The following is a 13,909-nucleotide window of genomic DNA, read 5'->3' on the forward strand; positions in this document are numbered from 1 at the left end:
AAACAATAGCAGTTGTTTAGCTCTAGACAATCTTTTGTGCGTACAGTGTGTGCTATTGTTCAACATAATTTAATTAAATTCAGTGGTAAAAATAACATGAATTTCAGATCAGATAATTGTCATGCTACTTTTTAATGCAAATACCTCTCTGGATTTTAAATTGATTTCATAATAAAATAAAAAAATATTTATAAATACCTAAAAGAAATATTGTATAAATATATCATAATACAAGAAATAAAAACTTGTGATACCAAGATTAGAAGGAAGAATAAGTAGTAGAAGAAAGTTTTAGACAATTTATACGAATTTTAATAACTGGTTCCATAATTAATCAAAGAATTATTTTTCAATCAATGTCATTTATAAAATGTAAAGAAAGGGTATGTTTATCAGAAAACTAACAATCTTGTTACAATGGTGAAATAGATTTGCACTTTGTTTAAACAGTAATATTTAGTTACTTCTTTACTTTCTAGAATAAATTGCGATGGATTGAAGTTCAAACCTAATGTTAATCTTTGTTATTTGTGCCATAATCTGAAGCGTTTTCGATTAAAGTTCATACAGAAATACATTAAACACTGTTGTAGATTCACATACTAAATATAAGTCTAACGATTTATTTATTGAGGTATTGCAAATCGTAGCGAGGTAAAGCCTCTGATACTAAGTTATTGAAAAGTAACAAAGTTATTCGACATACATGACACTCAAAGAGCGTTATATTTCTTCTGGCAGTGTCCGTACATTTTTTTTTAATTATTTTACTTAAACTTTTAAGCTAAATATCTTGCACCATGTAACATTTCCACCCAACATTTTTATCATGAAATCTATCCATATTTTTTTTAAACACTTTATCAGTACACCAGTAATGTACCATGTATAAGAAAAATTACATTTATTTCTTCGTTGTGTTCAAGAAAACCAAATTACAACATCATCAATATTTTGACACAACGAAGCTACCATAATATATACTATTCTCTTTTTTTCTTTATGATCCTATATGAACACGCATTTTTTCCTTATGCTAATCAATTAATTAGATAACTGACGCGTTATACACGCCAACATATAATTAGATGCCTGATCCAGATGTATATATTCTAATATTGTATCAAAAGACAAAGTAGCTGTCACTTATGATTCTAGTCGAAATTAATTACTTCTTTGTGTTTATATGATTATAATAATCTTAATCAAGTGAAACAAAACAGAGGTCCCAATATAATCGATTCTATGTACCACTTGTTGTATGGTAAAAAGAGATTTCAAGGACCAAACGGTCAAGAAACACAATCTTTTGATAATTTTCAAGATGAATTGTACCTCTAATACGATATGTATGTACTAAAAATTACTTTGCTCTTTAATTTGATGAATCAGTAGAGACAAGGTTGTACAAGAGTACTGGACTAGAAATGGTTTGAGATTTTCATTAAAGTAAATAAGTAATGCAATACCATTACTGATCGTTATATTCCCTTCTTGCAAATAGTGCGTATACCTTTTACAAAAATAGAGATGGACTTTTTCTAAGCTACCAAACTACATAATTGTATAAAACTCAACCGTTTACGTATAAAATACTAATAAAAAACTAGATTTCGTTATGGTATAATTACAGAAAATAACTTGTGTTTATCAATTCTCGTCTAAATTTGTGAAACACATTTCTACGTCCATCTCCGTGCAACAAGAATATCATTTTGAACAATAATCGAAATAGTATAATTTAAACACTTGTTCCATGCATACTAATTCTCTGTATAATTCACTTATAACAAGAAATGCTAAACTGATATTAGTTTTTCAATCTTAATATAAATACTTGTTGCCTGTTTAAAAAACAATTTTCATAAATTTACAGTTGTAATAAAATTAATACATTAAATTAATACATTAATTAATACATTTGCCTGATTATTAACTATTGAGTATGCATGGAAACAGAATATATTGACATTAAAGTATAACAAAATAATAAATAAATATTTTAATCTTTAATTATTAATATAAGTTATACTTACAAATAATCCCGTTAATACTTAGGTTTATTATTTGATATATAATTGGAATGAAATGACATTATCTGTATGTCAAAGACGGGCAGTCTGGTTGTATAATGCAGAATGTCAAAAATCGACAACTAAAAAGAAATTATTTTCTTGGCAGCATAATATACAAGGCAACAATAATTTTATATAGGATTCTTAAATGTTTGGACATAAGACATTATTCCATGGTCTTGATTGCAATATAGAGCTTTTCTGGAATTTATCTACACCTGCATAAGTAACTGATTAACAACTTAATTCCAAACTTAATCTCATTTTATGCACAGAGAAGAAAAATATAGACTTAAAAGATGATAACAAAGACGTTATGGTCACTGTGCACTACTTTAACATTAAAGTGACTTTTACATATGTAAGTTTAAACACATTCAATTTGGACAAATTCGTTTAGAAACAATATAAATATTTCATTGGTAAGACAATAAAATATTTTCGTTCTTTTTTATCCTTTCCTTAATACAAACAGTGAAAGTAGGTTCAATATGATATTACGAAACTATCGTTTCAAGGGAAACTTCTGTATTACATAGCTGTTCCCAAAAGTCATTCACTGCAATGAGTCCAACATTTTCTAACACATGTATACGCGTTTTTATATTCAATCAGGCAAAGCTGTAAGGATCAATAGTTTTGCTAGAACAAGGTTGGACGTCATCAGGTGGTGGATGCCATTGTCCAGTCCACATGGCAGTACGATCCATAGCTATTTCTGCTGCTTTCTCCATACTGTTGCTAGATGTACATTCCATTTCCCAGTGGAAACCATTTTGAGTCACTTGCATTGAACTAGATTCATCTATGCCACAATAGTCCTGTGCTTTATTGTTCACTGGCATTTGTAAAGTTTTATTTCTAATTTGTATAGAACCACTGCCTCTATGTTCAGCACCAGGCCAAGGTCGGGATTGTTCTACCGACTGTAGAGGTAATTTCCGCGGCACCCGTCTAGATTTATTATCCTCCAGAATATGACCACTATTGGTTTTGGTACTTATTAGATTTCCATCGCCTGAACTACTATCACCATCTCTTCTTCGCCTTCTCCTTCTCCTTTCAATATCGACATCACTTCTTTGAATATCTTCGTTAGTTTCTTGGGTATGTAAGAAGTGTTCCCTTGCAGAAGCCCAGTGATCTTTTCTATTGGCATCTTGCTTGTATTTTGTATGATTATCATTGCTGTGATGGCCATTATTTGTGTTTGTATCACTGTCTATATTTTGTTTCCTTGACTGTTGATTTTTGACAGCCCATGAAGCAGGCCTCTTAGGGCTCCGCTCTTTGAGAGTAACCTAAAAAGATAAAAATTAGAATTATTGAGAATAGTTTAAATATAGTTATAAAATAATGATAAGAAATAAAATTACTTACTCCCGAAGAGGAAGAATTGTCAACAGGCTTATAAAGTTGTGTTGGTGTATGATTGCGACTATCTGAACTCCTACAACTTGATCCACTGCGACCATGTATCCATGAAAGTAAGAAGGCTAAAATAGCACATGACAATCCAAGCGCTGCCGCGGCAGACAACTGAGACCGAGTGCGTTTTGGCACCCAGCCACCACTGTGATATTCCCATATAGAGCATGCTAATAATGCACTACTCAAGGCATAAGATAAGCCTATACCAGTGAATATCCAAGCATTCTATAAGAGGTGGATTCTATCAGATATATCAGTGTCAAAATATTAAATCATTAATAAATACACATATAAAAATTTATATTTTTAATCATGATGGTAACATTAACTAAAAATAGAATATTGATAAATCATTGACTACTTACCAATTTTGCCCAATTGAAAGGAAAAACATATATAACATGCGAAATATCAAGGAAGAGGAGCAATGCAGTGACCAAAAAACAGAAAACTGCTACAAAGATCATGAAACGCAGCCGCCCGATTAAAGGCAACATAAATAAGCTGACCTTGGCAGTGCCGGAGCTGCATAATGTTGCCAAACACGCTGCAGATGATATCTATGTAAACAATTTAAGGTAACTTATTGTTTTAGGAATAAATAAATGAAATAACAATCTAAATGCCATAGTACTTACAAGTAGTAAAAGTCTAATAACACCAATAGCAGTTTTAAGATGCCCCTGTATGTCACAATAAAGTACCAAATGACTTGCTCTTGGCCAAGCCAAAGCATTTGAGGAAGAGCCATGGTGATCACCATAGCCATAGTGACCATGATAATTAGCATGTGAGTCCCATGAATGGACTGTTGAATGGACCCCTGGTGAATCCAGCTCCAAAGGTTGGGAGCTAATTTGCCCCCCTGTTCTACTGCCTGCTATTAATATAATATCAAATAATGTATATGTTGATACTCTATTCTTTCTAAATATTTGCAGTTTACAAATTATTTTCTTACCAATATCAAAGTCCTGAATGTCCTCAGGTCTAGAATATGCAGAGGCTGGTAGTTCCAGGTCACGAATCTCTTCTAAGAGAAGTACTTCTATCTCGTCGGCTGCATACAAGTCCGAAACCGAGTGAAGATGATGCCGAGTCTCGCTCATTACTTAGGCACACTCGAGTGTTTACTCCTTCCTGCCTGCCGACGATCTTTCCTATTTGATCCACTATTAACCACCATTCGTTACTCATTGAATTAAGCAACTGCTTTATACGTTTGCCAGCCATTGTCTACGCATACTGTGTGCCATCTCTTTTCTGCACGCAATACCATCCCTTGGCCTTCAGGCCACACCTACAGAAATTAATTGACATTGCACAACAACAACAACAAGATACCAAGTATTAACAGAAAATATTCATTATTTAACAATCCAATGTGGATAGGGAGACAAAACTTTGAAATAAAAGAAATAAACACAATTGTAAATAAAAATAATTTATTCTATATATAAAAACATAATAAAAGAGCAATAAATAAAAATGTATAAAATAAGAACTAATATAATCAATACAATTTTAATACATCAATCCAATTCAATAATAGATAACAAAAGATCTATTTTAATATAGCACTAGTTTTATATTAAAACTTAAAAATATAAAAAATATAGACTAGATTATTATAAAATATTATAAATTATAAATCCAATTCAATGGTATAACAAAAGATCTATTTCAGTGCTATCAAATTAATACTTAAAAATATAAAAAATATAAATTACCAATTATAATTATATATTTAAATAACAACTTATACGATAACAGTACAATATATACAGTGGTTACAAGAACTACTTGCACCCCATTATATTTACTATGACATTACATACTAATTAATTAAATCCAAATATGACTACAAAAATTTCATACAATGAAAATGAAACGTAAAACCTAATTCATTGAAAAATACAATTACGTATATGAAAAAACTCTTGGTAGCCACTGTATTTTTAAACATTCGAGTCTGTTTCATAATAGGTTGGAACTTCCTATCCTTTTATTATTAATATACATCATATTTCACATATTTCAATATACTTAATATTATTTACATTATTACCTTAAAACATAAATGCACACATAAATGAAAAATCAAAATTAACATATTATCTATATTATAAATAAAATACGCTTTAACTGATTGTGTGTAAATTATTATTTTTTCGATTCGTAAAGTTACAGTATAAAAACGCGGTGGACATAGGAGAAAAATTGTTTAACTTGTCTTTTATGATATTCATCGTATTTAACGTCAAATGTTTGAAATATGTATAAAAATACCTGGATTTCATGGTTAGTTGTTTTTATAAAAAAGTATCTATTAATTTCAAATCCACATGTGGTTGCATGTGACATCTCATCAGAATGTACCAAGTATGATGATCATCGACATTGTAAATTCGACGATAAAAATGTGAAAACGTACCTCGATTTTGTTCGCGATGAACCGACACGGAGATCACATTTTTCCGAAATTTTTCATAATAAATTCGGTGACTGTCTGAAGAATAGCCGCCATTGCCTTTTTGCTGTTTTTACTCATAATCTATGCTCGTCACGACGACCTAGAAATAGCAGATGGAACAACTTGACCCTTTTTAACATTCTCTGCCTAATAAAAGAAAAAAAGAAAAATAGGACAAATACATAAATTATTTGCACACGAATAATTATAATTACTCATTTAAATTATGAATTTAAGAAATAATATGTAAATTGTTATATTTTGCATAACTATATTACTTGTATAACATATTAGTTAACTTATTAGTTACGTGTTATTTACATATCTTATTAGTTACATCTTACTAACTAATAAAAAGAAAAATAGGCCAAATATATAAATTATTATTCGCCCACAACGATACAAAACTTTTTTCTATTACATTTATTCAAATTATAGAATTAAGAAATGATATACAAGTTATGATTGTAAAATTCGAAAATTTAATTTACTTCACGCGTTTTTGTAGAATATATCAAATTTATAAAAAATATAATAATTAAAAAATTGCATTTTCTAAAAATATGTTAGTATAATAAGATAAATCAGTTATGAAAATGGTAATATATTAAAAAAATAATTTCAACTTTGTTTTAGTACAATATACATATATGATCAATATAAAATTATTTATTGTAATTCTTTAAATTATATTTAAAGTAATTATAATTTAATATCATAATTTGTCTGAATGAGAGGAATGTATTCATTCGATAAAATACTCGTAATTATGTAAAAAATATTGTAAATCAAATCCTTTCTTGGCTGTAAAAGCGCAATAAAGAAATAATATAGTGATTTTTTTAAGAAATTAATAAAATTTCTAAAATTTGATATTTTATTAATAATATTTGTGATCGCATATATTTTGAATAAATTATTTTTGAAAAATCTGTCTCAGATTAGTTCTATAGCAAATAACTGTTTCTTTATTTAATGAAACTAATAATCTTTTCTTTTATTACAAGTTCGTAAAATAATAATGAAATTGTTTTTTGTTAATGTGTTTTTAAGAAATTTTGTTTTCATTGGTAACACGCCTTGTTATGTCGCATCCATTAAAATCTCACTTTAAGCAGTTCTTAGGTGGACAATTAACTATAGTAAACTGTATACTCAGTCTGTCAAATTGACAGGAAAGAGTGTGTTTGCTTTTTTATCAGTATTAAAGTACAAACGCCTATTTTAATTAATTGAAAAAAGAGCACTTTTTAATCATACGTGTTAAAAAAGTATGATATTTATAAAGTAATTTGTTATTTTAAATCATACCTAGAAATCATTTGTGTCCTTTTAGTTGTAAAAGCGTTAATCATATTTCGTATTTTTAACCATCGTCTTCCATTATGAACACATAGTAAGTGTTTTGATATTAATTTCTATAGAATTATTGTCGTTTAACCAATTTTACATTAAACAAAGTATCATTTATCATATACGTAATATAGAATATCATTCACGTAACTGATAAGATAGCTAGCCACGCATTTAAAATAATATTATGATGTTTATTTTATATTTATTTATTATCCATTGTAACGTTTTCTACAATAATATTTATCTGGTATAATTTTTAGTAACAGAAACGGACCAGGTATATCAGGAAATACTTTTGATCGTTGGGTACAGATGACCAATATGCACGACGATTCTACTATCACAAAAATGCAACATCAGTTTTGGGTTACGAAACAAGCTTTATCACGAAAGTTAGGTAAAAAGGAAGATGAATGTATAGTAGCGTCCGATGCAGAATTGGATGCCAAATTAGAACTGTTTCGTAGCATTCAGGAATCTTGTTCTTATTTACAAAGAATTATTGACAAATATCAGGAGCGATTGTGCAGTAAGTTATTACTATTTAAGTCTCTATAAAATAGGATTAGCTAAGGTAAAAAAAATTTTTAAATAATAAAAATGACTGTACCATTAAATGTTATATAGATCTTGCACAAGAAGAAAATGCAATGGGACGGTTCCTTAAAGATGCTGGTAAACAAGATAAAACTAGAGCTGGCAAGATGATGACAGCAGTTGGAAAATCTTTATCATATTCTGGTCAACAAAGACTTGCATTAAGAGCACCATTAGGACGTTTGTATCAGGAAGTAGAAACATTTAGACAAAGAGCTATTGAAGACACACTGCAAAAGGTCCAAGCAATGGAAAAAGCTCGTACAGAGTACAGAGCTGCTCTGTCATGGATGAAAAATATTTCTCAGGAATTAGATCCTGATACATCAAAACAATTAGAAAGATTTCGTAAAGTTCAAACATGTGTAAGACAGTATGTATTGTTAATTATTGTTAACATCTAAATTCTATAGACATTTAGATAGCTTTGAATTTATATTTTCTTTATTCATACAGAGGTAAAATAGCCTTTGATAATCTGGCTTTAGATTGCCTTCAAAAGGTAGATCTATTAGCAGCAGCAAGATGTAATATGTTTAGCCATGCTTTAGTTTTATATCAGAGTACACTTCTAAATTTTACTGAAAAATCTGCACAAGCATATTCTACAATAGCAAGCAGTTTTAAAGGCTATCAACGATATGATTTTATGGTAGTGAGAGAACTAGCTGAACCCTCAAGTAAATTAGCTCAAGAAACTGGAGGTGACGATGATCTCGATGAAAAAGAGAAGTAAGTTATAAATTTTAAAGTGTTAATAACAGAATTTTTAGATAAAATATATTTCTTTTATCATAGGTTATCAATTTTTGACATGGATTATCATGACAGTGTTGAAGAAGCTGAAGAAGTACAACCAGCCAAACAAAATACAGTTGAAATTGATAAACAAGATGAAAAATTATTGGATATTGATTATGAGACAAAAGACATTAAAGGGTTGGAAGAATTAGACATGAATTCCAGTTCCTCGAATAATGAAATTACTTCACAGTCTACTTCTAATATAGAACATAAGGAGAATCTCGATCAACTTTTTGAAAATTTAATTCTAGATAACGCCACTCATAGTAATATGCAAGAAGGAAATCAATCTGAACTTGATAGAAAGTTTGGTGAACAAAGTTTAACGATGGATATATTTAACAAATCTGATACAAATCTTAATCTGGCTGATTTCTCTTCCTTAGAAGAACAAAATTCAAGAGAGCAATCTTTACAGTTCCTCACATCCGAGAATATGGTACTTTTGAATGATATTCTCACTGATAAACAGAATGCTGATAACGAATGGGATGCGATATCACATGATACATTTTTGCCACCGAATATATTGAAACAAAGTTTGGGCGATGCAGCGCTTGGCATTGGGCAAAAGAGCATGCCGACTATCAACATGGGTGACAAGGTAAGTAAAAACTAAATTTGTTTTTACTAAAATCAAATTAAAAATATCTGAAACACTATTATTAAATTTTTTCTATATTTTTCTTAGAAAAAAAATAAGACTGGCAAAAAAGGTAATTCCTGGTTGGATTTATTTGCTGAACTGGACCCTTTGGCTAACAATCCCATGGAAAATCTTTCTGATAACAGTAATGCATCTGCTTAATTTTTTAAAGTATTTAAAACTATATTATCATGACATATGATTAGTTGCAGTTTATAGCAACAGCCAGAAGAGATATTTTTATTTTCTCCAAATAGGATAATGCTACGAGTATTATCTATTTCTTACATTTGCACTGATATTTCATACTTATTAGTTGAATTTTAACATTCCAGATTCTTTAGATTTAATGAAAATAGCAAGATGATCGTAAGAATCAAAAATACTTAAATTTTCGTAAATAACTTTTGAAGCTCCATACCAAAGATTTAAAATCGATGATAGTTTATAAGAGATACTAGTCATATACTTCTTTTAAGTACACTAAAAATATTTTTTTCGTGATAATAAATAATTATCAACTTTTCTAATCATGTTTATAGCAAAATATGTTTAATATGAAGTATATCATACGGATACCTGTATATAATTTGTTGACATTCCACAATGTAAAACTTTGCAATCAATTACTTTTGACATTATCATTGTATCAAACAATTCATATTTTAAAAATGTATGATACAATTATTACATCGTTTCTTTTTTTAATATACTGAAATATTGCATATTGTTTTCTTTTTTTAAATAAAATAAATACAACATAAACAGATTACATCGTCAGGGATATTGTTTTTGTATCTTTTCTATATAAATATAAAATGCTTATGCATCAACGAAATACAGAATCACAGTGTTAACACCAAAATATAATTGTATTTCGCATATAAAAGAACTCTAAATCAAAATCTAACTTTCATCAATAACACATCCGGAATTTAGGCATCATAAAATTGTGCCATAGCCGTTCTGACCCTGAAATGAGACAAATGTATATTAAAAATCAGAAATATTTGAGAGAAAATATTTTTATATTAATTATACTAAGATTTAATATCTTATTGAATTATTATAATTTACAAGGACATTTAAAGATCATTTTTAAACACAAATAGAAAGGAAGGTTTAAAGATTGTTTGACATACTTATCAAACAATTGGAGATCCTTGCTATGACGTAATTGTTGTAAAATACGATAAAAGCCCAGTTCTTTTAAACGTGCTTGCCGTTGTGCAGCACCAGGTTCTTCCCTCCAGACTAGGTTGCACACACAAAAAACTGCAGCAATTTGCAGTTTTACATTGCTATGCATCTAGATTCATAACATAAATGTTAGAAATTTCTGCTAGAACTTCAATAACATATTACTGAAGCATAAATTATATAAGAATCATAAAATAACATGGGAAGATATTTGTTGTATTATTCAAATAAATTAAAAGAAGGCGATAAATAAAGAATGAAATATTAAAGAAAGAAAAAAAAAAGACAAAATATTTTTTACAGACCATATAATCCATAAGTTTTTTAAGCACATCTTCGTTAGCCATAATATGATCTTTTGCTCGATTTCCATCAGCTACATTCGCTAAAATACAGAGAGCCTGCTCCTTTACGTCTGCTGGATGCCTTGGGTCTTCTAAAACTAATATAACAGCTTGCATAACGTGAGCAGCGTGTTCTCCCATTATACGATCTATGTGTGCTTTTGTAGAGAGCAAGTTTCGTAATAAACCTAATGTTTTCATCAAAACTGGTATATCTTGATCTGCCAGAAGACAAAAGATTTGATCTGTTCCCAGACATTGTAAAATTTGTAATTTTACTTGCTGTTCGGCTTGGAAAGCCACGTTCATCAATGCCCAAATTCCATTCAATCGCAATGCCGGTGTACATCGTTTTGTAAGCGAGCACAATAACTCTATTCCTCCAGATTCAAGAATTGGTTCTTTGCTTGGACTAAATTCCAACAATAAGTTACATAAAGTACTCGAGGCAACAGTTAATAAGTCAACTTCACTTTCGCCTCTACCTACATAATACAATTGTACTAATTAATAATAATAGATACTAATAGCATGATCTAATTTTGAAAAATTTTCGTTTTAGATTTATATAACTGGTATTACAAAAAATATGCAAAAATATCTTCAATGTTCTTCAGTAATCTTGTATGATTTCATTGAATGAGTTATGTGTAATTAAAACATTTTAAAGGAAATGTGTCGTAATTTTGTATAAATCATTATTTCAAAAATAATCCATCAAGTCTAAAAATATTATATCTTACCCTCCAATCCCTTATCTGCACCATGTAACAATTGCATAAGGGGCCTCCAAACAGCATGATCTTGAAACGTTGTTCGGAGTTGCTGAACACTTCTAGAAAGAGAATGAAGACATCTAACTGCTGCTAAACGTACGTGAGAACCTCCTGGATCCTGAAGTCCTGCCACTACTTGTTCCATAAGGCTTTCTGTCTCGATGATACGTTTCCTAATATCTTCATCATTAGCACCAAGGGATGCGAATGCCCTGAATGCAGCTTGTCGCATATCTTGTGTTAATGTTGCATCCTGTAGCTGCGCCATTGCAAGTACAATCTTGCACTTGTACAATTCATTAACATGAAATATTAACAATAATAAACATACAAAATAGATATGTAAATCTATAATGTATAATATACTTACATGTGGATGACATCGTAATAATTCTGCAAGAGTAGGAATTAAATGATTACTAATGGAAGCTAGACGTTGCAATTCGGTATTAACTTCGGTAAGGAAAGCCAAAGTTTCAGCCGCCGCTACTCTTTCACGAGGCGGATGATCTCGATGACAAAGTCGTACCAAACAAGGTAAAGCACGGTATATAATTCTAGGATCTTTGTGTACTAGAACTCCAGTTCTATGCATATATGTAACACACCTTGCAGCTTCAAGTTGAATTAAGGAGCTTTTCTCACGGCCCATTAATTGTCCTAATGCTACAGGTACAAGCCTACCCTGTGGTGTGTTACTGGTAGTTGCCGATGCAACTGTGACACATACCCCATAATTCTTATAACACATATTTGCCAAGCATGCTAGAGCTGATGATTGAACATCAGGTAATGGAGAATCCAACTGCATTGCTAATGTTTCTACCGCACCACCTTTGGCTAAAGCACTTTGCTCTTCTGTTGTCTAACAAGAAATTATTAAAAATATAATTTTAAGGATTACATAGCAAAGTTAGATTTGATTTTATCATTTCTATACCTTGCATGCTGTTGTTAAAATTGTTGCTACACAAATTTGACAAGTGACTGATTGATTTGCTAACGATACCAATCTTGGCACTAGTGCAGGATCCTGATATATTGAATGAACCGGTGCTGATGGATGTTGAAATACTGTTCTCAAACAACGTAAACATGCCTCGTTTAATAAATCTGTTATTTTTGGCTTTCCTTCTAATGGCGTTTCTGTGATAGGTGTAGATAATATAACCTGAAAAAGCAACGGCACTACACCGAGATCTATAAGTGCTAGCACATGTTGATCAGTTCCTTTAGCTAAAGAACCCAAAGTTACTGCAGCCTCTAGCCTTATATTATCTCCAATTCTGTCTGATGTATCTCCAAGAAGTTGCAATAAACGAGGTACTACACCTTGTGCTATTACAGATCCTTTTTGTCTATTACTTCCAATTACAGAATTTTTTAGGCATCTAGAAACGAAAAAAAAAGAGATCAATTATAGTTAACATAAATGTTCAATTAAATAAACATTGACAAAGTAATGGTGGAAAGTAAGAAAAACTATAAAATTGTTTTAATAATATTACCTTTTTAACGCTTCTTTACACCATATGTTATAATAATTTTAATAAATAATGACCTTTAATAAACAAGTTTAGAGGTTAAGTACGATTTGTACTCACATAATAGCTTCTAAGCATTTTTGAGGATCCAACGAGTATAATTCATCGATGTAACTTCTCGAACTCTCAACATCCTGTGATACAATTGAGAAGTCATTTAATTTTCAAACTTTTCGAACGATTGTACGAAAAATGATATCTTTCAAAGCAGAAGAAAACCGGTAACTTGTTTCACCTTTACGAATTCACTCACCATGAATGGTTGCATCACCGAGACCATAATTCTTTTCTCTCGGTTTTACATAAAGATATTACAAATGTTCACTCAAAATAATTCTGCAGTATATAGTCAACTACCACGAGGAATAGTTAATTTAACAATCGACTTTGTTTGTTATGTGAACATTCACTGTTTCATTTGGTAAAACTCGCGTTCTGAAATAATTCCCAATAGAACAGTATTGGTATTATCATATAATTATCACTAGACTATAGATACTTATGCAAATTCATATTTTTATAAATATAATTTAAAAAATGAAACTTAGATATAAGTAATTTTTCATATTATCTGCATTTTTAAATTTCTCATAGATGTTGTTACGTTTTCATTTTGGGGTTTTAGGACGGAGGTACGTAGGTTGGTATCAACCTCACATAGAG

The 13,909-nt window shown here is 30.1% G+C and overlaps 3 protein-coding genes across 10 annotated transcripts; 1 reads left to right on the top strand and 2 right to left on the bottom strand.

The window, feature by feature from the left end:
* Window positions 1–555: 555 nt before the first annotated feature.
* On the bottom strand, window positions 556–6,115 carry LOC100749012. 2 transcript variants are annotated; one of them, XM_012388985.3, is made up of 6 exons: window positions 5,941–6,115; window positions 4,468–4,806; window positions 4,145–4,383; window positions 3,872–4,066; window positions 3,456–3,731; window positions 556–3,376 (listed from the first exon to the last, which is right to left on the bottom strand). In XM_012388985.3, the coding sequence occupies exons 2-6, from the start codon at window positions 4,613–4,615 to the stop codon at window positions 2,687–2,689; spliced, it is 1,548 nt and encodes a 515-aa protein (XP_012244408.1). In that variant the 5' UTR covers window positions 4,616–4,806; window positions 5,941–6,115; the 3' UTR covers window positions 556–2,686. The 2 variants fall into 2 exon arrangements, with proteins under 2 accessions (XP_012244408.1, XP_003491625.1); XM_003491577.4 differs by having other exon boundaries at window positions 4,145–4,386; window positions 5,941–6,113.
* Window positions 6,116–7,096: 981 nt separating this feature from the next.
* On the top strand, window positions 7,097–10,639 carry LOC100747533 (islet cell autoantigen 1-like protein). Of its 4 annotated transcripts, none has more exons than XM_024369499.2 (6): window positions 7,097–7,250; window positions 7,596–7,864; window positions 7,963–8,305; window positions 8,389–8,664; window positions 8,731–9,340; window positions 9,428–10,639. In XM_024369499.2, the coding sequence occupies exons 2-6, from the start codon at window positions 7,648–7,650 to the stop codon at window positions 9,542–9,544; spliced, it is 1,563 nt and encodes a 520-aa protein (XP_024225267.1). In that variant the 5' UTR covers window positions 7,097–7,250; window positions 7,596–7,647; the 3' UTR covers window positions 9,545–10,639. The 4 variants fall into 4 exon arrangements, with proteins under 4 accessions (XP_024225267.1, XP_024225268.1, XP_024225266.1 ...); XM_024369500.2 differs by having other exon boundaries at window positions 7,098–7,266; window positions 8,731–9,344; window positions 9,428–9,444; XM_024369498.2 differs by having other exon boundaries at window positions 7,099–7,266.
* LOC100747653 (armadillo repeat-containing protein 8) lies at window positions 10,146–13,711 on the bottom strand. Of its 4 annotated transcripts, none has more exons than XM_003491652.4 (8): window positions 13,500–13,709; window positions 13,307–13,380; window positions 12,643–13,093; window positions 12,073–12,567; window positions 11,670–11,961; window positions 10,888–11,411; window positions 10,525–10,691; window positions 10,146–10,354 (listed from the first exon to the last, which is right to left on the bottom strand). In XM_003491652.4, exons 1-8 carry the CDS (start codon window positions 13,524–13,526, stop codon window positions 10,318–10,320), a joined length of 2,067 nt encoding a protein of 688 aa, XP_003491700.1. In that variant the 5' UTR covers window positions 13,527–13,709; the 3' UTR covers window positions 10,146–10,317. The 4 variants fall into 4 exon arrangements, with proteins under 4 accessions (XP_003491700.1, XP_012244366.1, XP_033178150.1 ...); XM_012388943.3 differs by having other exon boundaries at window positions 11,670–11,988; window positions 13,500–13,707; XM_033322259.1 differs by lacking the exon at window positions 10,146–10,354 and having other exon boundaries at window positions 10,449–10,691; window positions 13,500–13,711.
* Between the last annotated feature and the right edge of the window lie 198 nt (window positions 13,712–13,909).

Source organism: Bombus impatiens, unplaced genomic scaffold (assembly GCF_000188095.3).
Source record: "Bombus impatiens unplaced genomic scaffold, BIMP_2.2 scf_0582, whole genome shotgun sequence".
NCBI classification, from domain to species: Eukaryota; Metazoa; Arthropoda; class Insecta; order Hymenoptera; family Apidae; genus Bombus; species Bombus impatiens.